This window comes from Falco cherrug, chromosome 7, assembly GCF_023634085.1.
Source record: "Falco cherrug isolate bFalChe1 chromosome 7, bFalChe1.pri, whole genome shotgun sequence".
NCBI classification, from domain to species: domain Eukaryota; kingdom Metazoa; phylum Chordata; class Aves; order Falconiformes; family Falconidae; genus Falco; species Falco cherrug.
In genome coordinates this window covers 45,887,450-45,911,392 of record NC_073703.1, presented here as the reverse complement: position 1 = coordinate 45,911,392, position 23,943 = coordinate 45,887,450, and the positions used below count along the sequence as shown (strand labels likewise).

Below are 23,943 nucleotides of genomic sequence, written 5' to 3'. Positions count from 1 at the left end.
CATACAGTTTATATATATTAAAAATCTGTTTCCCTCAGCATCAAAGCTAGTTTACTCCACTGTAGAAAGCAATTTGCTGTTGGTAAATCTGTGTTCACTGTTTTTGGTGTACCTTCTTGACCTTTATGTGCTCGGAAATGAATTCCAAGAGGGCTCTATGTTTTTTCCACAAACTGAGTTAAAGCTGACTGTATCATTCTTGCCTTTTCAAGGAGGGATATGTTAGCTCTCTTCCAACTGTCAAAGACCTCCCCTAGTTTCCATGGTTTTTCAGATATCATAGGCAGCAGACCTGTATACATATGGACTACTTCTTCCAGCACTCTTGAGTAAATCTGTGGTGGCTCCACAGATTTGAATGCATCCAGCTTCTCTGAGTAGTCCCTAAATTGTTGCTGCCTGTGCCTTTCATTAAATAAACTGGTGCATGCAGAAGCCTGTGAGGAGGCTTTGGCTGTGCAAAGGCAAAAGAAGTGTTGAATACCTTAATGTTTTTCTACCCTTTATCTCTAGTTTTCTCCATGATTCATCAGACCCCCATTTCTCCAAAACTCCTCCTGAAACTAGTGTGCCTGTAGGATCCTTTACTGCTACTTTGTGTTTTTTGCTAGTCTTTTCCTAGTTTAGGTTTTGTGTTTCTCCTCTGTTACTTCTCCTTGTTTCTGTCTGTCATGCTCCTTTTAGTTCATCAACAAACCCCCCACTTGGTCAGACACTCCTCCTTTTACTGAAATTTCCAGTTGTCTTCCACATACAGGCTGGTTTATTTTACCAGTTCATAAGTTACTACTCTAGATCTACATTTCATTTTAGATTTATCTGCTCTGGTTTCTGTTTCTGTCACTGGGACAGTTTTGTCTTGCTGCAGCTGGTCTTATTTTTTTCCAGAGATACTTATAGGGGTTTCTAAAACGTTCCCCTATAAGATCTCCAGCTAATGCCTTAAAGACAGAATACAGGTATGCAGTATGGAACTGAAGTGTACGTGATAAAACCAAATCCAAGAGACATTTCCAGTGGTATTAAAGCAGTATGGCACCACAGCTTTTTCAGGTACACCTGGTAATTACCTTAAAGAGTTCAAGGATTTAGGAGTTGAAGCAGAACCTTGACTGGGTGAAGAGGCCTTCAATAGTGTCATTCATGTCAGAACAGACTTGTTTTCTCTAGACTCTCAGTAATGTCTTCGTATTTCTAGGAAGGAATTGATGCACGCTACTTTATTCATACTAAAGGAGGGGATACTGAGGTTTAGAAATCAGGAAAGCCTGAGTTAGTTTTAGCTGGCAAAATTTGCTCTTGAAATAGCTGTTTCCTGAGAGAACAGTTCTTTGTTTTAATATAAAAGGTCACTTCCATTGTGGCAGTGCCTTCAGCTTTATGGAATGAATGAGCTTCTGATTTTAGTGATAATATGCCTTACACTTCTTTGGTTAGTCTTTTTCAACGAGAATCTCAAATATTTCTTCCCCCCCCCCAAAAAAAAAAACCAAAAACAAACCCAAAAAACCCCAACTCAATTGCAGGTTAAGTAATCTGCCGATTATCAGCACTGCTTATCTTCTACCACAGCAAGATTAGTAAGCATGAAAGTGACTCTCCTAATACAGCTATAGAAAGACTGTATCTGCAGTTTCTAGGGTTTTTTCCTCATCTATATAGAGGGGGCTTTAAAGCATAGTATCCTTCAAGTCTTAAGTAAATGGCTTTGGCTAATTATCAGGAAGAGACTCAGTTCAACTCTTTAACCTTCCTGTGGGGAATTGCCTAGTTTACAATGAAATGAGAAACTTATAAAGAAATCATAGCCCTATTTTTTTTGACATGTTTACCTATCTATTTGTGTTAATACTAATGAGAAGTGAAATACAGTATCTTTTTTCTTCCCCATGTCTTTAGTATTTGGGTTTGTTATGGGATATACAAGGAAAATAAATTTTCTTGCATGCAATGCTTATCTGCTTATTCAGAAGATGTTTACTTAGTGTTCTTAAGATGGTTTTAAGTTAAAGATTGTTGGGGAGCATGAGCATCTGAAGATAGAAAACCCAACTTGTCTTGAAATACAGTTCTGCAAGAAGAAAACCTCTAAAGCTTACTTGGATACTGGAAGTTGCTTTTTCTTCTCATATAAAATGAACATTCTCTTTATTGCAACCCTTTTGCAACTGGTAGGGATGACAGTCTTTATACTGTTTCTCCGTATTTGGAGCAGTAACTGATTTTGGGACTCTTGTCATGTAGAAATATTTAGAGATTTGAATGATCACAGCACTTTGATTAACACAATATAGGTTTTTTATTTATTTTCAATAGATTATGATATACTCTGTGCAGTTATCACACATGCATCTGGCAAATGTGTTCAGGGACTATACTGAACTACTTGCATGTCTATGCAAGTGCCTTATTGTTGCAATAAGATGGCTAGCTCACTTGAATCATTTCTGCTAGACCAGACTTTCAGAGTCTTGTTCATGTTGAGTACTGAATTTCATTAAGAACTTATGCTTGGGGGAAAGGGGAAAGGAAAGAACAGCTGGACAGAAGATTTTTTTTTTTTTTAAATGAGCCTCCTACCTTGTACATGCAATTTGAAGAATAAAAAGACCTATCTGCTATGCAGCAAAATCTCATTTTTCCTTTCCTATCTTGTGTATGTAGAGAAATAGCCCAGCAGTGTGGGAGTGTTTCTGTTGCTTCTTGTATAGACTGAGTTCAGTGGGATGACCTTGGTAGGAAAAACAATGGGCACTGTAAACTTGAAGTGCTACTTTCAGTTAGGACTTGTGTGAATCCACTGGTGACATGGTGACCAAAGGAAGACTGTATTGCAGGTGCAATACTACAGCTTTGCTGTTTGTTTTGAAACTGGTCAGAAGCAATGCTTCGTAAATACTTGAATTAATTTAGTATTCATTTTAGCTTCAAGCATGGATAAGAGTTTTAATTCCTTCAGCTGAAGGTACTCCATTCATCCTACATAGCTGTACTGTTTCACTAAAACAAGAAACCATAGCAGAACCTGATATTTTGTCTCACTGAACTGCAGGAGGGAAGAGTGGAAAGGTGGTTTAGAAGAGCTCGGGGAAGGGGAATCTATGCTGGTTTGAACTGCTGAGTAGCCTTGGGTTATTAGGACAACACTTCCTTGGCATGGTCGTGGAGGCAGCTGTATCAGATGTGAGGGCATCTTGAAGGCAGATACTAGCATCCACCTTTTAAGCCCTTTCGCTTCTTTCTTTAAACTTAGTCTTGCAATTTCTAAAACTTCAAGAAGTTTGGAACAGAATCTGTGGAGGTGGACTTTAGGAATAGGAAGAAGTATCACCATAGGGTAGCACTTCTCAAAAGTGTAAAGGCAGAAGACAAAAGTATTTAAGCAGTGTGTTTTAAAAACCACACACAAGAGAAACCCTACTTAAATCACTCCTTAAAAAAACCCTAAACCAAACCAAAAAACCCAAACCAACATCTAAGGAGATAAAATAAGACTTTGTATGTTCACTACTTCCTTTATTAACTAGGCTTTGTGTAACCAATCTAGTTCCTATTCCTTCTAAATGCAAAAGGATTTTATTTGTTTAGATTGAGCCTCACTTCTGTAAAAATACTTTGTAAGCATAGGGTTTCTATTCAGATGGTGTTGCTCTAATATGCAAAGTTTCTTCGAAAACCTAAGGTTTTTCACTTTGCAAATAGGAACTTTAAATAGTAATTCCAATATGCTTACAAAACCCTGCAAACTATAGTTTCCATTTTAATGTGTGGCATGCTGTGCGTTTCCCTTCTTTTCTCTCTAGGCTTTTGTGGATTACTTCTCCCAAGGCCTCCATGCAGAATATAAGAGCAAGGGCATCATTGTGCAGGTGAGTAGAGTTTGTTTCATGTAACTGTGGTTACCACAGCAACATTGGTGTCTTGGTAACAAAAGGGAATCAGCATATTCTCTATTCATGAATATGTGACACAGATTAAGGATAAGGATTTCCTTTGATCCCATTAGCAGCTTTCTTAAGTTACTCTGAAACAGTGTGTCTTGAAGCAACAAAAACATAGTTTGGTTTTGTGGGTGGTTTTGGTTCTTTTAGCTGACGGTGGTAATTAAACATTTAAGTATAAAATGTTCTGTAAAGTCGTGTGCAACTCAGTAGAATACATCTTTATACAACGTCATCTACGGAAATGCACTTTTTTTGGAGGGCATTTGTTAGACATTCAATGGGTAACTGCTCAAAAGACTAGAATAGTTGCAGTCCCTGCAGTGTCACTGAATCAACTGCTAGTGTAAGCACAGTAGCAAGAACAAACAAAAGCCCCAAAGACCCTTTGTATGTAATGGCCTGATTTAATTTTCTTAGTACCAGGCTTCCACATTACTAATGAGTCTTGACTTTTTTTTCCCCTCATTTGTTTACATTCCATGATTTCAGTTATTTTTTTGATGGGACATAAAAGCAAACCAAGCCAATCTCTCACAGCTTTATTGGATTTTGCTTTAATATCACTTCTCACATACTTTTAGTGTTTGCTTCCAAAACATGGCCAAAGCTGGAACTTCAAGCTACAAACACTGAATTTTTCACTTCTTGTTGTACCTGCTAACTCTCCAGAGCCATAATTGGTTTGATAAAGGTGGTGTAAGATCCTATCTGTACTGTGAAGGCAGTGGTTTATTTTTTTTAAATTCACTTAGGGACCTTCTTCCAAACAGGATTAGCCTATGTCCACACCTGGCATTCCCCTGTTCTGTATGGTGGTTCTCAAAACCACCTGAACTCCAAGCGCCCTATGAGGAGCATGGCACAAAGTTGCCTGCCTTATTTGTGTAATCACTAAACATGAGAGCACAACTTTTGTTAATGGCTAAAACCATAGAGAAGTTCTTAACAACTTAAGACTATGTTACCTTTTTGATGTGCTACATTTTTTTTTACCTCTTTAAGCATACTTAAAAAACAAGAACTTATCACCAGGAAATGTCCTGCAGTTTTGTGTCCAGATGTTTAGTCCCAGATGTTTGTTACGATGTCCTGTCCCAGTTCCTGAGAGAGGATTGTGCTAAGAAAAAGAGGCAATTGCTGTGCGAGCTATTCCCATGTAGTCATTGACCCTTTAATGGGAACCTCGTTTAAACCTAGATTTAAACCTTATACTAAACATCTTAAGGGATGTTGTTTATTTTGGGCTCTCTTGGCAGTGGAGAGAAACCTAGCAAAGGTGGTTCGTGAAAGCATGCTAACTGCTGCTGTAGACCTTGAGGATAGACTAGATGATGTTAGTTTTACACTGGTAACAGATTCTAACTTGCTGTAGTGCTCCCAAAGCATGCTTTCTCCTCAGAGTGCTTGATGCTGTGCCCTCGCACCCTGGGGTGTATGTCAGCTAAACCAACGGCAGCAATGCAGGATGCATGAAAAGGGAGCACTCTGAGCAAGTGCAACAGGTTCAGTGTACAGGGTGGTTTGTGTGTGTTCTCAGTTCTTGAAGTGGTTGAAGCTGCAGCAGTGTTTAGTGTTTTATGTCTCCTTGTCACTTTCTCTTCTCACAGGGCTTTCCAAGTCTTTCCCTGGCTTCAGCCTCAAATGGTCCTGCAACGGGTCAATTTTTACCATACTGCCAAGTTCCTTACAGCTTTCTTTTCACTTTCACTCTTCTGTATTGCTTCTGTCTCCTTAGTGTGTTTCAGATTGTATTGCAGATTTAGCTTCATTATCAGACAGCTGTTTTTCTGATCAGTTTCATCTACATGCAGCATGGCCCTCTTGTAGTCTGTGGTCACAGTCTCCAAATGAGACTAAAGAAACCGGTAAGACTATTTCTCTTGTCTACATCAATAATATGAAGTCTTCTGGTAGGATTTCTTCCCTGCTTAAGCCAACCTACAAACTGCGAGGCACAGGCTGCTTCACTGGCAGTAGAGCTGGGTGTGATTTTCTTTTTGCGTGTTGCAGTACGATGTCTAAGCTCTTTCTCTGTTTTGTTGTGTTTTCTCAGGTAGAGCTGCTGATGGTTACCTCAGTGTTGAGAGTATTTAGAGACAGGTGCTTGCAGGAGAGATAAGTGTTACATCTTTGAGATGTGTTGGTCTTATGTGCATTTGTTTCCTCCTCCCCAAATTTTGTTTAGATAGTATTCTGCCAGTTTAAGAGACGAACAAAGAAGGAGCAGGTACTGTTCAGTTAAGACTATGGAGTACCTATTGAGACCGAAAGGTAAATAATTCAGTAACTCATGCTTGGCTGAAGGCATTAAACACAGTGTGAATATACATAGTATGGGAGAGAATTTCTAGCATTTGGGTATGGAAAAGATAGGAAAAAAGTTTTCTGTGTCTTACATTTTTAACATAAACAAATGAAGAATTAAATCTGACTTTCTGTATCAACAGTTACGTTTTCCCATACAAAACTTCACAGGTTGTGGTAAGCTGTCTTTTTGTACCTCCCGTGTTGGCTAAGAGTGCTGAATTCCTGACAGCACTGCTTTTTTGCCCCTAAATGTAGACAGTGAATTGCCATTCTGAGTTATGTGGACCTGATGACCAATAGCTGTCACAGCTTCAATTTGTTATGCTAATTTTATTGCAGTCCATGTCCTTGTCGTCTTGTTCCATCTTAAGTCACTATAAACCACTAATGAATATTACAAGTACCTTCCTGTGAAGACTAGCTGACCTACCTCCCTCAAGCCTTGAGGAAGACTGCACCTCCCTTAGATTCTTTGAAGTTCATATCTGCGACCTTCAGAAGTGTAGTGCTTTTAATTCCAGACTCGCACTTTCAGCTTAGATCACCATTTAAGATTTAACTTTCACCATGCCCATACCTGCAGAGTACCATTGTATGAAAAGCAGAAACAAAGCGCAGGGGGGATTTTGCCAGTTTCTGAGGAGCCTAAAGTATATCTGTTTTGCTCAAGTGGATTGTTGTCTCTGTGGAAGCTGTTTTGATAGTATATAGTGCTTTTATTGCAGTGTAGCCATCTTTAGATGAAAAATACACTCTTTTTGGCTGACAGGCCTACTTAATTTTACGGAAGCAGCACAGTAATAGCGTAAGTGAAAATTCTGTATGTTTACATGAAGAGAAAGAGATAGGCAGAAAGAAAAGGAATGAGGAAGGTAAGGACTCCCCTCAAGACACTACTGGAAAAAATCTCTCCCTGAAAGGTTTCTGCAGACTCTTCTGAAACTTTTGCTTTTTGAATACGTCTAAAAATATTGCTTGGTTCTTTACCCCTTTTACTCAGTTTTTGTAAACTTCAGTTATTGGCATTTTCCCTCTATACTTCATTACTATGTGTAGCAAAAGTGTAGCAGTCAAAACATTTCACTACCTGTTTTCTTCTGCCGTATCCACTATATAAAATAACAGATCACAAAACCAAGGAAGTGTTCATCTAAAGGGATTTCTAGAAAGTTTTCTAGTCTTAACCTCCTACTCTCCTAGCAGTGGGATTGCCTGGGAGTTAGTGTGACTGCTGCTCACACTAGGTCATGGGCTAGTCATGGCTTTATCCAAGCAAATCTTGAAAACCTTCAAGGGCAGGGGTGCCACGGCCTCTCTGGACAGTCTGGTTTGAGTGTTGTACTGCTCTCCTAACAAAAGGCTTGCTCCCTAGTGTCCAGTCTGGCACTCCACAGCCAAAATTGACAGTTTTGCCTCTTGTTATTCTGCGTGGCACTACCAGGAAGAGTTTGGCTATCATCTTCACAACTGCCCTTGAAATGTTGGGCTGGTATTGAGTCACCACCAGCCTCCTTCTCACCACACTGGACAAGCCCAGCTCTCTGTCCAGGTATTCAGCAAAGTGTGCTGTCACCAAACTAATGGCTAATGACATTGTCTTCCTTCCTCCAAAGCTTTTTAGCTTTCTGTACAGGTCAGCTTTGGTTGTTGCAGTTCCTCCATTTCCTCTTTGTCCCCCACCCTCCTTTTGCCCACAAAGATACGGAAAGAAACTTCTTTAGCGACACCCAAGAGTTCTGGTCTTATTAAAAAGTAAGGTAAAATAGGTGATAAAATTCTGTAAACAAGCTATTCTGTCTTTTTGGGGCTTATTTTTATGTGACTGTAGCATAATTAGTAGAGGCTTCTGTTTAGGACTAGACATCTTGACTTCTTCCATTCATACAACATTCAAGACCCCAGTTCTGAGTGCCAGCCAATTTTAATAAGCATCAGAGCTATAAGCAGCAGAAAATGTTTTAAGCAAGCAAGAGACATTGTATTGACATAAGCTACTTCTAAGGCTCGTCTTGAAACTGGAGAGCACGCTAGGCTTTCCCTGCATAAAGAAAAGGAATTTTCTATGCAGTTACTTCCCCAGGTAGTGTGGGTTGTATCTGTTTGAATGCAAAATGCTAAACTGGGAAGGAAGAAGGGGGGGAAACTAATGGATTCAACAGGTCTCTTCATAATTGTTAAAATAGGAAGATGGTAAATCTAATGCCTCTGAAATTAAATACCTGTCTGTTTTTTGCAGCACATTGGGGAGGAAAAAAAAAATGTTAGAGTGTAATCCTGTTCTACGTGACTTGAAGTCTGTGGCACAATTGTTTGCCCCTTCATGCTATCCAGTGGCTTAACTGGGTAGTGCAGTTCACTTACGAAGTCTGTTTTTAACAGAGGAAGACAGAAAGTAAATCACAACTATAACTATCATGCCACTCTGTGTGGGGATGTTGCATATCTTATTCACCACCAAATTTTAAGCTTAGAATTGCTTTCTTTTTTAAAAAACACCAAACTGGAGATTCTGTTTAGAAATGTAATCTGAAGAATGGATGAGGCTCATGTTCTGGAGCTGAAACTAGGTGCCTATGCTGTTATGGTAACAGAATGAGTGGTTTTCTTATCCAAGCATTTGTAACTTTTTGACAACTTCAAAGGTAACAGTAACTGCTTAGACTTCTGAAGTGCAAGTCTCCATGTTTTTCCTCTCCATTTTAAAGTAGACTCATGGTATATTATTGAAAGTCCTATATATAGAGAAGTGCACAGCTTTAATGTTCTAGGGTGAAGGAATGAGCAGACATACCAATCCTGTTTGTGGTGGTCAAATTCCTGTTGAAGCGTGCACACTATGGCATGGATGAATAGTCAGTGAGAATTCAAGTGGTCATTTCCCCCCTGTGCTATGCTTCCGAGAGTGTGATAGTAAATGTTTCTGAGGTCAAACCTGTGGTCATTGTTCTTTAAGACACTAACGTAGGGAAGCAGGGGTTTCCAAACTGCAACTTGCCCAAATATTACGCAGTTTCAAGATGGTATTCTCATTTTGAGATCCATGACTGTAGCAGAAGTGGATGCACACTTCTCAGATATCTGCTGTAAAGGTATGTGAACTGTAGTGCTCACTGCTGTGATGGGCAGTAGTGACTGTATTGAATCACTAGTGCAGCCACAGATAGTCTTAGGAGGTCCTTGTCAAAGTGTTGGTAAGGTTCCAACTTTTCTGAGCTTGTGAGGTCTGGTATGTTTAATATCTGATTAAGTGGCTATAGACCAGGGCTTTTTTGATGACCTTTTTAGAGGTCTAGATTGAGGACAAGTTAAAAGCAATGCCAAAATCATGACTATGAGGCGAGAGGGTTGCTTCCTAGTGCAAGAGTATACATGCATTTCCCTTCCCTTTGCCAGCAGCATGAGCTAGGGATAGGTGGAATGTGATTTTGGATCCCCCAGGTCTATCTTGCCTCACCACTGACATGCTGTTGTGGTACCAGTGTCCCCCCGTCAGCAGTATACACATGCTGCTTCCTCTTGATTTTCCATTATGTCAGGGCCAGGTAGTTCTGTGACCCCCTGTCACCTTTTTCTGTTTCTTCCAAACATTGCTATAAAAGCTCATTAACTGTGCTGTGTTTCTTGATCCTTCTTTCTGTGCTTGAGGTCTTCCACTGTGGTACCGGTATCTCCTCCATCCTCTGAGCCCTCCAGTGCAGTACAAGCTCAATGTTCCAAGCCTCCTGGTGTTCCCTTTTCTCCTTCTTCTTCCCACCTCCATGTTTCCCTTTGTAGAGGTGCCAAAGTGTGGAGCTGTTACTTAAGCATAAAATCCCTGTCTTGGGTTCTGCACCTCCCTCCCAAGCAAACGTTGGGGGGTTACTACAGAGAAGAGACACTATAGCATTTTCTGTTAAATAACTGGAATGAAATTTTGTACTTACAAGGCAAATTGTAAGAAAAGCTTTTCAACCATATACTTGTAGGGCCTCAGCTGCTGATGCTGACTGTCAGTGGAACACTGAACGTATCCTTCTAAACATGTCCCGCAAGATACCAGATTAAACATGTTTTAGATATTGTACATTGTGATCTTAGAACTGGAAAGAAGGCTTAGCTTAAGCTAGAATTCAATATACAGGTTATCTAATTTCCAATTATATTAGTTCCTTGATGGGTATGTAAGTTAATCTGAAAGCATTCTCTGCTTAACATGATCTTTCCTACATGCAGAGTGTTCTACCATATTATGTGGCAACGAAAATGTCCAAAATCCGCAAGCCGACCTTCAGTAAGCCCAGTCCTGAAACATATGTCAGAGCTGCCTTAGGCACGGTAGGCCTGCAGTCGCGGACCAACGGGTGCCTACCCCATGCACTCATGGTAAGTCGCCTTGGAAAACAAGAATCTGGAATGTCCTTTGCATTTATTATGGAAGAAGAGTAAAGAATAATTTTGCATATTAATTATTTTTGTTCTTCTAATTATAACTTGGTAATATTTGTGTGTGCTGATAACTGTTAGATTTCACTTAGTACAGGCTATAAAAAGCTAAGACTTCCCTTTTTTTTTTTTATTTAGGGATGGATCTTCTCTCTTCTACCTACGCCTGCTGTCATTAATTTACTCATGAAAACAAACAAACAAATACGGGCTCGTTACTTGAAAAAAATGAAGGAGAAGTAAGTTGGAGGTAACGATCTCAGAAGCCTGAGACTGCTGCAGGTTCCATACCCATGGTGCAGCACCAAGTAGACCTAATGTTTTGAACATCTTCAATCGTAGGTGTACTTTCTAACAAGTGAAACAGTCCTGTTTTGAGGATACAGGTGAAACGGGACTGTTGACTTCTTAATATTGACTTTAAAATAGGCTTTATTTGTTTATAGATTTATGAAGGGGGACGTGCTTTGGACTAAAATTGCACTGTGCTTTAAGAAATACTTACATGGACTTGATCAGACATTGTGCTGTTGAGGAACCACTTGGTCATATAGCGTCCATCACATCTATGTATTGTGCACGTGGGTGAAGGGCAGAAAAGTAGTAGTTTTCGCATATTTCTGGACAGGTGGGCAGGAGTGGGAAGGGAGAGTTTATTTAAAAAGGTAACCTAGCACTACTGACAGTGTAATTTTTTTCCCAGCTCAGGTTTTGGGTAGTTGCAGGGATTCTGCATTGTCAGCCAGCTTGTGAGCATTTGTCTGCTTACATGGTCCAGGGTGATTTTTGTTATGAACTTGAGGGAAATGGGCCAAAACCCCAAATAAGTGTAATAGCTCATCTATAAATATATACATAAAATAACATTTCAAAAAGTATTTAAATTCTTGGTTCTTGAACATGGATTCTAACTTTTCAGTAATATGTAATCTTTACGATTTGTAATAACATTTTTAAAAGTTCAGTGCCTGCTCTTTGTAATAGGTGGTGATAACACAATGTAGATAAATGTCAAAAGCTTTGTATTACATGCTAGCTGCTATGTAAAAGATTATGGGTACTTTAAACGCAGAGCTTGAAATTAGTTACTCTCCTTGTTAGCAATGACAGTTAAATTATTTTTGAAGTATGTATCAGTCTGTCTTTTTGGTGAGGCCCTTTGAAATGTGAATCCTGAATATTTGAGACAGCTTTCAAAATGAGAATGAGTAAACTTCTTTAAATGTAGAACACTCTTAATGGTGTTTAAATTAGCTCATTTGTTTCATGGTTCTATTCCAAAACTGAGTGCTCCAGTGAGGCTGAAGTTCTTCAGCTCCAGGAGGCAGGGATCAGAGTATATGAGAAATCTGCACTGCTGTTGTTTGTATTTACCTACTCTTTAAAGTCTCTAATAATCCTTCTTACAAACATAAAATATACTGAAATTTACATGGCAAATCAAACTGCAAGCAGCTACCACAGTTTTCCGTGGTGACTTCCTGAGACTGAGGAGTGGAGGTTGTATTCTGTCCTTCAAAGAATAATTTCAAGCTCTGATTTTGAAGTAAAGTATGTTGTGCTGAGGTATGATTTTGGGGCTAACATTTCTGTACATTGAAAAAACCTGAATACCGATGCAATGGTGCTGATCAAATCTGAGACGCAGATCCTATCCCATAGTTTTCTTAATTTTTTGGAACAGGGATGGTGAAGTCAGTGGTATTAGTTCTGTAAGAGCACAAGACTTGGTTTGCTCTCTGGATCTGATGTGGAAGCATTGGACTAAATCTGTATGGTTTTGACTTTGTAAAACAAATAAAATAGAATCTACTCTGACTCTGTATTGTGTTGTTTTTTCCCTGAAAAATATTTGCCTGTACATTTAGATGTCTGCTTGTCCTTTATCGTTTATGATAATGCAGTGATAATTACTGTACTTTTATGTGCCCAAACCAAAGCTTTTATTAATCTGTTTTCCTGGCTGTTACCTATTTTTACGGTGCTGATATTTTAAAATCACTGGAACACATAATAAACTTCATTAGAAGAACTATTAAGCTATTAATAAGAAACAGTTATTTCCAAATAACGATTTTCTAGCTGCTGAAGGTGCTGGGGAGGCGATGCCTGCGGGGATGGTGTGGTACCCAGTGCCGCCGCGGCAGGGGTTCGGCTGTGGTCCCTCTGGTGCTGCCTCGGGGTCTTGTGTTTCCAGACTGCAGCAGGGAGTCGCTGTTTCACCTGAAGTGCCTTGACTTTGGCTTTGACCGCCTGCCCGCGCTGCAGCTGAGGCCATGTGTACTCACCGGCTGCCGAGGTACTCGGACCCATCCCGGGCGTGTGCTAGGGGAGGGGCGGGGTGCCTCGGGCTACTTCTGCCGCCGCTTCACAGCTCCTGCTCCGATCACGGATGCAGGATCATCCGCGAGCGGGGTCAGTTTTCACTCCCTTCGGGGCAGGGGATGAGTAGCGTGCCCGCTCCGTTCGCCTCCCCGGTGCAGGTGCCGGGTGCCCGGGGCGGCGCCGGGCTGCGGGGGGCAGCAGCGCCTGTGAGCACCGGCCGCGGGCGGGGGGGAGCTGCCGCCAAGGCTCCGTGCTGGGGCCGGGCGCCGCGGCGGGCGCTGGTTCTGGTTTCCCTCATGGCCGGTAACTTTGCCCATCCGCACCGCCGCTTCCCGCGCAGGGGGAAATGTACGCGTAACTGACACAGTGGCTCAGGGCCTCCTGGCGAGCGGACCCGCGCACTGACCTTCCCTTCCCGCTGCCCCCGCGGGCCGGTAGCGCCCTGCCCCTCCGTGCCGCCGCTGGAGGCGCGCACCGGCGGTGGCAGCGCAGGCCCAGCCCGGCGGGCGGAAGCGGAACCTGCGGCGCGGCGGGCCGGCGCTGGGGCGGTGGCATGGCGGGGAGGCGGCAGCGGGCCCGTGTGCAGGGCGGCTGGGCCGGCGCCCCGGCGGGGCGGCCCACAGGTAAGGCCCTTCTCTGCGGGCCGCGGCGTTGCGGAGGGGCCGGCGTGGGCGAGCCCCGAACCCGGCCGCGTCCGCGGTGTGCGGCGCCGGAGCGAGCCCGGCCGCGGAGGGGAGCGCTGAGGCGGCCGGGGCCTCGCCGCCCTCACGGACGGTGCGCGGGGAACTGCGGCGAGAAGGGTGGCTGCTGGCGCGGCGCGGGGGCCGGGGGCGGCGGGGCTGCCAGGCCCCGCCGCCTCGGCCCCGCCGTGTGACACGGTGACCAGCGGTGGCCCGCTGTGTCCAGGCAAGGGGAGCTCGGGTGTTCGAACTCGCTTTTTAAAATAAAACTTTTACGCAAGTCACAGGTGTGTTGTAGCCGTTTTGGACACGGTGCCGGGTCAGCAGCGTACGTGTACAGCTGCGTTACTTGTAGCGGGCATGCCGAAGCAAGGTACCCTTCCCACCTCTGGGCAGCTTGAATGTGATGGATAGAATTTGGCAGAGCTAACTTCTGAAGTAACTATTAGTTGCTTTTATGAGTAAAGCCTATTGTGTGGCTTCTTTTATCTTTTTATACTGAAATCATTGCAAAATAGAGAGCACTAGTTGAAAGGGCAGGAGTTTACATCCCTGTTTTGTACCAAACGCCTGAAGCAAAGAGTGCAGGGCAGGAGGGCACCGTGTGCGGTTCCCACCCTGCAAGAAGGACCAGTTTGGTTTATGAACATGGTCAGAACACCTGTGTTTCGCTTGCCTGATTGCTATACTCGGTAAAGCTCCCATTTCTCTCCAGACTGAGCATCCTAGGCAAGCTGATTTTTTTTTTTTTTAATTCCTGAATGAAATGATCCAGTTATTTTGACTTGTGCATGTAGCCTGTAAGTTTTCTGTCACAGGTGCGTTTCGTTCCACCTATTCCTAAAGGGATGTTTTTAACATCTTTTGAATTATACAGGTAAAGACTTAATTCCTTTCTGTTTCAGGCCTGTTTCTAAGCCTGTTTGCATGTGCAAATTAAACACATGAAGTGGTATGCCTGGGTTGCTCTTCCATGCTTTCCCCCTTGTTTTAATAGAAGTGTTTTTTTCGGAGAAATAGAAGAGGTTTTCTCTATGTAAAAAAAAAAACCAACAACCTGCAGAGGGAAATAGTTTAGTTGTTTGGAAGAATTTCTGTTGGCATCTGATAGGTGTTTGTGGTAGAATTGAAAGTTCTAGATGTCATCCTTTCTGATAACAGGATGTTTTCAGTTGTCTATGAATAATAAATACATATTTTTAAAAAATCCAGTTTCTGTGCAATTTTAACTCTTCCCTGGAGTCTCTGCCAAGCAGAGGAGAATACTTCAAAGAATGATTCCATGAGTTCTTCCAAACTGTATTTTTTGTATGGTGGAATTTATTTCATGCGATTCTTTTTTTTTTTTTTTTTTTTTTTCTCTCTTTGCTTTAGCACTTAAGGCATCTGTGGCCAGCAATCTTGCCCCCGCAGACACTGGACCGGCATGGATGGGGAAAGATCAGCCTCACACTCAAAAGCAATTTGTTTTTGAAAAGCCATCAGAGGTAAAAATTGCAGGCTAACTAGCAGAATCTCATTTTTATTAAATTTCAGATGATGAAAATTATCAGACTTTGAGATTATAGTCTCAAGTTTAAAAACAAATTAAAAACTCAGCTGAGCTGAACTTTGGGCTTTTACCAAGCAGAGTTTGCAACTGTCTTGCATATATGGCAAACAGAAAGAGTTACAGTCCCTTTGCTTAGCTTCAGATTCTGAGTATTGGTTATGTACCTGTTCATAACTACTTTTATTCAGAAAGCCAAAATAGTATGCTCTCTTAGATACTCAGAATGATGCAATGTCCTAAGCATGATTTCAGCTCTGTTTTTTTCCCACAGTTGGGATAGCTGTTTTATTTGTTACAGAGGAAGAGTATGGGATTTGTATTATAGACTTTGTCTTGTCAGACAATGAAGAATATTGTGCTCTGTGCAATGGGAGGGCGGTTCCTTGCTTGGAAAAAAAAAGAAGTCTTGAACACTTATTTCTAACTTGTAAGTGTTTGAAAAGTTGTCTTTTTGGCTTGGAAGGATTGGAGATGGTCTGAGGAGATTCTCTTTTCTCTGTGGCAGAGCCCTGGTAGCTATATAGTACTATATTTTGATCCTCTTGCTAGCTCAACTCAGTACCTCCTTGCTTTTCAGCACTCCACTGAGCTCGGAGAAGGATAAATCCCTGAGGCCACCAGAATGATAATCTAGGCTGGATTAAACTACTGTGCTTGGAGGTTTTTTTGGTTTTGTTTTTGGTTTGTTTTTTTTTTGTTTGTTTGTTTTAACAATGTAATGTCTCCAAATGTAAGGAGAAGAATTTTTTTGGTTGCAGTTGATAAGTAACAAGTATTGTTATAACCCAATTAATTTAGGAATGAATGCCCTTTAGGGGGCAGTTGATTGTTAAAAAACACCTGAAGTGGTAGCTCTGAGTGTTTCTGAAGCATGGAGAGAGTGGATGGGTTGTTACTGCTTACCCAGTTGTCCAGAAGTATGTTTTTCTCACTGATATATCAATATGCAGCTATATAGAGACACTAGAGATGGCAGTTAGTTCTGTTTGACTAGAGCATGTCAGGTACATAAGTGTTTAATATTAATGATGTATCATCTTGTTACCTTTCAGGTGGAGCGCAAAGTTCCTGAAGCAGGTGTGATAGAGTGAGTATATTGCTGACTTAACTGTCTTTTGTGTGGGTTTTCTGTCTTGTTGGTCAGTGGGAATCTGCTCTAAAAGAGTTCCTTCTCCGCTTAAAACTGCCATGCTTTTGGAAGAAATGAGTATTGGAAAATACAGACTTTCAGGCCTTTCATCCTGAATTTCTAATCAGGAAAGTTCAAGTCTGTGTTAACTATTTTTTATAGCTTTGGTGTAGCTGTATAAGCCAGGAAGAACAAACAATTGGACATTCTGGATGAACAGAATTTCAAATATGTCTTCCTTGGTTAGCAACGTACGTTTTCCTAGAACAGTTCCTGTTCTATGCTGGAAATTACTGTTATCCAGGAGTATAGCTGGTTTGGCAACTCAAGCAGCATTGAAGCATTCCTTTGAAGGTTTGGAAAAGTAGCTGCTAGTGTGTGTCATAGTGAAGCTAGGTATTTGTAGATCACTTACCCTTTGTGTTGAAATGGGGATGTTCTCAGAATAACTTTGGCATAAAGTGTGTCGAGGTGTAGTGGTGAATGGTGAAGTTACAGATTTTGAAAATTAATTTTGCTTCAGTTTGGTTATCTTGGTAGAATTTACTTATTCAGTGCGCCTGTAAATGCAAACACAGTGGTCAAGGTACAGTCTTGTGTGGTTGTCTCCTTTGGATTCTGTGAATGTCCCTTGTCTACTTCTCTCCAGAGCCCTAAAACTGAATATTGAGCCTTTGGTGAAAGGAGAGGCAGGAAGTACACAAAAACTCATTTGCTTCTGCAACACCCTTGCTGCCTTACTCTGACTATCTCCAGAACAGTATTGCTTCCCTTTCTTAATCTTCCTTTCTTTTTTAAAGAAAACTCGCCCTAGGCCAGGTTTACAGTAATTCTAGTCCATGCTGCTCAGTGTAAGATAATTCCTTGTTTGTCCATCTGATCGCTGTTTTCTTTCTACATCCTCAGCAAGCCTGGTGTGTATGAGCTTAGCAAAGCACCAACTGGCGTTTCTAGGTAAGTGGATGGAACTTCTTTCTTATTGCAGAACAACGCAGTGATACTCAGCTTTCTGAAGTCTGCTCTCTGTAGAGTGTTTTGACTCTAGCAGGTGCATAGTGCCCTTCCTGTGCATCCTCTGTCTGGAGTTCTTCTGGAAATACTTTGAGTATCAGGTAGCAGAGGTTTACACAGTTCTGAGCAGCACTGAAGAGAAGAAAAATGAACCTCTTAACATCTAGTGCATACTGCCGCTAGTGTTCTTGTCTGGGATAAGGAGAGGGGCTGTGTCCATTTGTGTCACAATCCAGAGTAAGTTGCTACTTGAAATTTGGATCAGTATTCTTGTGTTAGCAAGTGCATGTCTATGTTGTACAGTTAAGAGCTACCAAAGACTTTTAGCTGTAAATTGGACTTGTTTTAAATCAGTCTTATAAAAGCATTTAACTTCAGGCAGATTTCATAACTTGAGGGTTGTCCCTTTTGCTTACATGCTATACCTTAATTATTTCAGCTTCCGGACACTTCAAAACAAAACCTACTTTTTTTGTGAGTCCTACTAATTAAAATGCATTTTATTTTACCTTGCTGACTTAGTTGCAATATCAATATTAATACTTTTCTTCTGAATTTGCTAGATTTTATTAATAGTGAAAAAATGCCACAGATATAGTAACTTTCTGTGCATTTATTTCAAAGCTTTCGTCTTGGTAAATTTTTATACCAATTTGAACAGTAAAAGCTTTGACCAGCCGGAAAGAGAAAAGATACACAGCCAGCTAGGTTATTCTGTCATTTTCTGGAGTTTGTTTTCATAATATGTTGCTGGAATATATAAATTTCTGAAAAGTTAATAATCAGATTTTGCATCTCTTTTAGTACTTTTACTGCATAATCTTATTATGATGTCTTTGAAGCACTTCTCACACTTGCGAGAGTAAACTCTTGTGAACAGCATTCCTATTCTGTAGTCCACCACAGTGGCTGGAATTTGCGAATGCTGCTGTTAGTACGGTCAAAATATGAAATGTACATATGAAAATGTAAAAATAGGAGGGGTTAAATACTCTAGGGTTCTTGTGCGTGGAGAAGAGAGGATAGGATGGCAGTAGTGATAAAGGGCTATCAAATTCTGAGTGGCATGGAGAGGGTGAATAAAGGGCAATTATTTACTTATGTTGATTGTAGTACCATAATCAGGGCTCTCTAGTTTATCAGATGTGAAGTTAATAACAAGCAGAAGGATGCCGTTTTTCTCACAGTATATGGCTGATTATGGGACTTGTAGTATATTGTAGGTGTCATATATTTTTATAGGTTTTGAAAAGCAATTAGACGTGTTTGGTGAGAGGAAGACTCATCAGGAGCTCCAGCTGCTTTCTGTTCTTTCCTTCTCACCCGCTTTTGGCTGTGGTCAGAAAGAGGATGCTGGGTTTCGACTTTTGGTCTGATGCATTACAGTCATTCTTAGCTCCCTTTGGAAATCCTGGAAATTAAATATTTTATCAAAGCCTATATAGAAGTGTATATTCCTTCCATCTTTTATCTTTTTCTTCCTTAGGATTCATTTGATTCCTGGCTTTATTGACTCAGAACAAGCAGACTGGATGTTTGAACAACTCCTCCAAGACATACCCTGGGGTCAGCGAACTCACATCAGACAGGGTAAGGAGTGTGTAGACCAACTTTTCAGGTCATTCCCTGGTTACTTCCATACCAAAATTTATGCATTGTTTACCACTGGTTTTCATTTTACACATTACCACTCCTTTACATTCCCTTCCAGGTTTTCCTTGCTTATTTGAAGAGTACTGCTGCTTATTTTTCCATCTATCACCATGTTCCTATTGCCAATTAAATGAGATTTTTTCCAAATGAAAATTTCTTGTCTTAAAAATCTTTGAATTTTACTGTCTCCTCTGTCATCTGCCGTTCTTTTTCCCACTCCTTTTTTAGATTAATCCTGTGCCCCATCCCTTCATGCTGTCTCCCAATGATGCTGCAAAAACTGTGTTCTTTGAGGTTTCTGTCACCAGGAATATTTTTTGCCTCTCACTTAAAATCCTAGCAGAGCATGTTTCTTTTCCCTTTTCTTTGCTTATTACTTCCAGTATGCAGTAAATAAAGAGGCTGCTATTCTGGATTTGTTCACTAAGGGGCAGCTGTTCTAGCTAGTTCCCCTTTCAGTCCGGAACGGATGTAAGATAATATATTGAAGTAGTTACTGGACAGGGCTGGAAAATGTGTTTATTGGCTTGCAATAAAGGTACTGTAGAATGGAGAATGTTACCTGTCAAGTATGCGAAATAGCTACCAAGGTAGTCTTTTAAGAAGCTGAAAGTAATTTTAACTTGATGTTTGTATTACACCTCAGAGCACACGCATATTTGACAAAGTATTACTTGTGCAGCCTTGCTATGTTCCTCTTCTGTAATGTCCCACTGATGTTGCAGCCCTTGCCACTTCATCCTTACCAGTGGATTCATCTTGCAACTTATGCCAGTGTATTGGGCACTGGAACCAGGAGAATATAAAGAAAGCCAGAATTAGAAATAAAATTTTAGTTTCATTCTGCTATCTTTAATTTGTCCAGTCCCTGCCCTGTCTGGCATAGGGATGAGAAAATTGATGTGGTTCCAGGATTTTGACAAGGTAATTCCTTTTGCAGACACAAGCCTGCTTTTGAATAATCTCATTCCTTTACTTGAGTTCATTATGTAAGGTTGAGGATTTTAAGGGGCTGCTTTTAACTTTAGGTGTGCAGGCAGTCCCTTTTTAATTAAGTTTTTTGGCAGAATTGCATCATCTTTCCATTTTCAAGCTCTTTGATAAGGCAACTGAGAAAGTTTTCCTGTTTTTCCTGGTTATAGGAGTCTCTTTTGAGGAACCAAGGCTTACCTCCTGGTATGGAGAACTTCCTTACACATACTCCAGGATAACAATGCAGCCAAACCCAAATGTATGTATGTGTTTACAGTTTTCTTTTATTACCATCTACAGAGAAATCCTTTGCAGAGATTGAGGGACAAGAATTCTGTCTATCCTCTGTTTTTATGATAGAGTATCTATCAGCATTTCATTTGTGATCAGCAGCAAGTTCTAGTGGAGTGTGGACAACTTTATAGAACAAGCATTATGAGTGGATTGAAGGAGAGGAGCATGATTTAGTTGCTAAACATTGGCAAAAGAAAATTATCACTGCAGAGTTTGAAGTCCTGCTTTTGGGTCACTCTAGCTTTGAACAAAACTGAATCATTACGTGTTACTTAATCTATGCATCTTTATCTGGGAGATTGTGGTGTACTCAGTCATACTGAGTTATTTGTTGTAAAGATACAGTAATATCAATTACTGAAATAGTTACTTGCAGAAACACTTAGATTCAGTACTGCTTAAATGAGAATTTAAGCATATTGTTGGTTTCTATGTGCATGCTATGAAATGCATACACGCAACCTGCCTGCTCAGCAACTCCAGATTGTACTATGCAATTTCCCGTGCTATTTTGGAAGGGATCAAAACCTTCTGAGTGACTTGTTGATATTTTGTTCATGTTCATTTGCTCTCTCTGTCTTCCAGCCTGTTGTCCCGTTGGCCTGTCCCTTGGTCTTGCTTTGTTTGACATTTCCATGGCAGTAGGCTGCAGTGTTCTGAACCTAAATTGTGACTGTTGAAGGCTGGGCAGCATGAGGGAGAAGTGTCCCAAGTCCCAGAACTGCTGCCAAAGGGAGTGCCTCCTAAAGCTCAGTTTGGGAAAAGTGGAAAGGTGTTTTTAATGAGATGAGTTGTGAAGATTTTGTAGTCTCAAAAATACCATAGTTTAAAAATTTCATAACCTGTGGAATTTGTGGTGGAAACACAGGCATTTTTTTTTGGTACCCATCTGTGGAAAGTTATTTTAAATGGACTTTTTCTGCAAGCTGAATGGCTTTAGGAATCGGAAGTGCCCCTGCAAAATCATTCTGCTGTACCCTAATGATTTAAATCCAGTTCAGAATTGACACTTGTGGAAGCCATTGCTGCTCAGAGGTTGGATAGAGCCTATATACCCTGAATTCAGTTTCAGTTCAGCTTGCATAAAGTTCAGAGTTAGCACTCATTGGACCGTTGGCTTGTTTCTCTCATCCAAGAGGTATAAGGCCTAATTCAGTATGCATGCTGATCCTGTCTTTCATCCCTGAATAATTCTCCTTTTTACTGAGAGAAAGAAACTCCAGCAGAAAGTGAGATGCGCTGGCAAATGTTGCATAGCTGCGAGCCAGCCCTGCCACTGGCTGGGAACTGCCCATAGGCAGATACACGGGTAGCCTGCACACGGACACTCAGACATTTCACTCGGCTTTGTAAGTGGGAGCTCCTGCAGCCTTGGAAGAAGCAGTGAATGGTGTAAAGAGCACAGTCCTTATCTGTAGAATAGGATTTATATCACAAAAATATCCAAAGTAAAATGTAATTTAGGGCACAGCTTGAACAAAACCAATTATATCTACCTTGAACACTTGATCTGTAGAAGTAATTAGCTTTGTGCCTCTCCTTTTTTGTTTGGTAAGACTGGGTGTGATTGCAGGCCTGCTAGGTATAATCCAGTGCTCGTGCCTAAATGAATTTTGGTATTAGAAAAATGTTTCTTTGTAAGCAGTGATGTAGCTGGTGACACAGTAATGTTTCAGTAAAATTATTTCTACTGCTGCAGGTTTGTAATGGAGTTTCCACTGAACTGTAAAATTCACCATATGGTAACATTTTTAGTAATAAATACTTTTGTGATAGGAATTTAAGGAATCCATCCCAGTTGGTCACTGGAAAGTGCTTTCAGTAGTTCTTGTTGGGACTCTTTGCCATTGCAGTATATGTCCTGCGCACACTGTGCTGTCAGGCTGCTCAATTACAAGCTATAGCTTTTTTTGAGTGGTGTTACTGGTTTCCCTACATGTCCCACAGCTGTCGGCTGTTTCTGTATAATTAATTATTGATATGATGCTTAGTCATCAAAGGGGTGACTTAGCTAGAAATACCCCTAATTGATGGTATGTTGAGGCTCCTGCAGGGTAGCCAATAGGTTAAAAACCCTTTAAACATAGGTAAGCCTAGAAAGAAGGTGCTGCAGACTCAGTGGATAGTGGTGGATACTAGGAAATAATTTCTGCTGTCTGTTCATCCTTCTGCCAGGGATACACTGGGAGGTTTGGAATCAGTTCTTTATCCTCTCCCGATCTGTGTTTCTGATTATATAATGGGCAAAAATTCTGGCCTATGTTGCTGCGGCTTTGTTTTATATATACTTGTGTAGTACTTAAAAGTACTCTGACAGATGAAAGTCATGATGTAAGTTTGTAACATTAAATAATGATTCACCGGGCTGATTTGTAATGGAGCTGTCATGGGCTGTGGGGCTCAGCAAGGTGTTAGCTAAGGGAAGGATGAAATCCAGGGCCTGTGACACTGGTTTTACAACCACTGAGAAGTTACAATGTTGAAGTCCAAACCCGAAGAGGTGATGAGTTGGGCTCAATAAGTTGTACTAAGAGCAGGGACAGAGGGCCATACTGTGACAGCGTTAGGCAAACTGTTGTCTCTTGTTCCGCGTCAACAGCTGCAGATGATTGAGAGGGTGTCATTTAGTCACTGATCGCAACTTTCTGGATGCGCTGTGCCTGCCAGCAGTGGCCACGTAACTCAGATGTTATCAGACTCCTGTGTTAAACGCCTCTAGCTTGACCAGCTATGCATGGGAGAAGCTGCACACTTTTTGTCTTAGTTAAGAATTCCCAATGTTTATCCGTGGTCGGTTCAAGCAGATTTTACTCTGCTTCCTCACCTTTCAGTTAATTGGGGTGGCTGGATGCATTAGTGGGAAAGGCAGGGCAGGTTGGCTTCATAATTTTAAGAGATGATTTAGTATTGAGCAATAAGTGACATGCATATTTCACATAAAGCCCATTCCTCAGCTTTCCTAAAAATATAGTCAGATTTTTTCAGAGGCATTTATTTGACTTCAAGTTTATTGCAATTAAAAGTGCAGTGTATTTTGTTTCTTAGTAGTTTTGCCTTTGTGTCTTACATTATTTGCTGCTGTCCCGATTCCATTGTATTTACCCTACGCCTGCTGTGCTGATGACAGTGGCATCCTCTGCTGACCATGCTAAAGGAGCGGATTGAAGAGTTCACTGGCTACACTTTCAACTCTCTTCTCTGCAACCTCTACCGAAATGAGAAGGATAGTGTAGACTGGCACAGTGATGATGAACCATCGCTGGGAAAAAATCCCGTCATTGCCTCGCTCAGCTTTGGTGCTACCCGGACCTTTGAGATGAGGAAGAAACCCTCCCCTGTGAGTGTTCATACCACATTGAGAGAGTCCTATAGTTACTAATATGTTTAGTGTTTTCCACCTGTTTAGAGAACTTAATTACTAAAAGCATGTAGTTAATGAAAGCACAACTTGTAAAGTTCCGTGGAGTAAGCATAGGGATCAGGAAGTCTTGTCACATGGGACATGATGTCTTGAGGGTGGGAAAGGGACCATGCTAATAATGTGCAACAGTGTAGTGCTGCAGTGAAATTACAACCTGGGCACTCTGCTGCCCAAACAAGGGCATTTCCCATTATTTACAATGAAATAAGTGATGATGGAAGGGGACTTTCACT

The 23,943-nt window shown here is 41.2% G+C and overlaps 2 protein-coding genes across 4 annotated transcripts in view; both read left to right on the top strand.

The window, feature by feature from the left end:
• The window catches only part of HSD17B12 (hydroxysteroid 17-beta dehydrogenase 12), an 89,491-nt gene extending 77,000 nt beyond the window's left edge, over positions 1-12,491 (top strand). Inside the window, exons 9-11 of the mRNA XM_055716398.1 lie at positions 3,804-3,869; positions 10,464-10,613; positions 10,812-12,491. Of these exons, the coding sequence (XP_055572373.1) occupies positions 3,804-3,869; positions 10,464-10,613; positions 10,812-10,916 (321 nt within the window). The 3' untranslated portion in view covers positions 10,917-12,491. The remainder of the gene's footprint in view (positions 1-3,803; positions 3,870-10,463; positions 10,614-10,811) is intronic.
• Positions 12,492-13,506: 1,015 nt separating this feature from the next.
• Positions 13,507-23,943, top strand: part of ALKBH3 (alkB homolog 3, alpha-ketoglutarate dependent dioxygenase) — a 31,611-nt gene continuing 21,174 nt past the window's right edge. The window contains exons 1-7 of one of the 3 annotated variants that reach the window (XR_008733195.1): positions 13,507-13,621; positions 15,053-15,165; positions 16,283-16,317; positions 17,266-17,313; positions 18,857-18,960; positions 20,166-20,254; positions 23,417-23,626. Coding sequence is in view for 2 of the 3 variants with exons in the window: in XM_055716399.1 (XP_055572374.1) it covers positions 13,552-13,621; positions 15,053-15,165; positions 16,283-16,317; positions 17,266-17,313; positions 18,857-18,960; positions 20,166-20,254; positions 23,417-23,626 (669 nt within the window). In the remaining variant the exon portion in view is untranslated. Of the gene's footprint in view, positions 13,622-13,751; positions 13,773-15,052; positions 15,166-16,282; positions 16,318-17,265; positions 17,314-18,856; positions 18,961-20,165; positions 20,255-23,416; positions 23,627-23,943 lie in introns of those variants that run through there. The other 2 variants (XM_055716399.1, XM_055716400.1) reach the window with 2 other exon arrangements.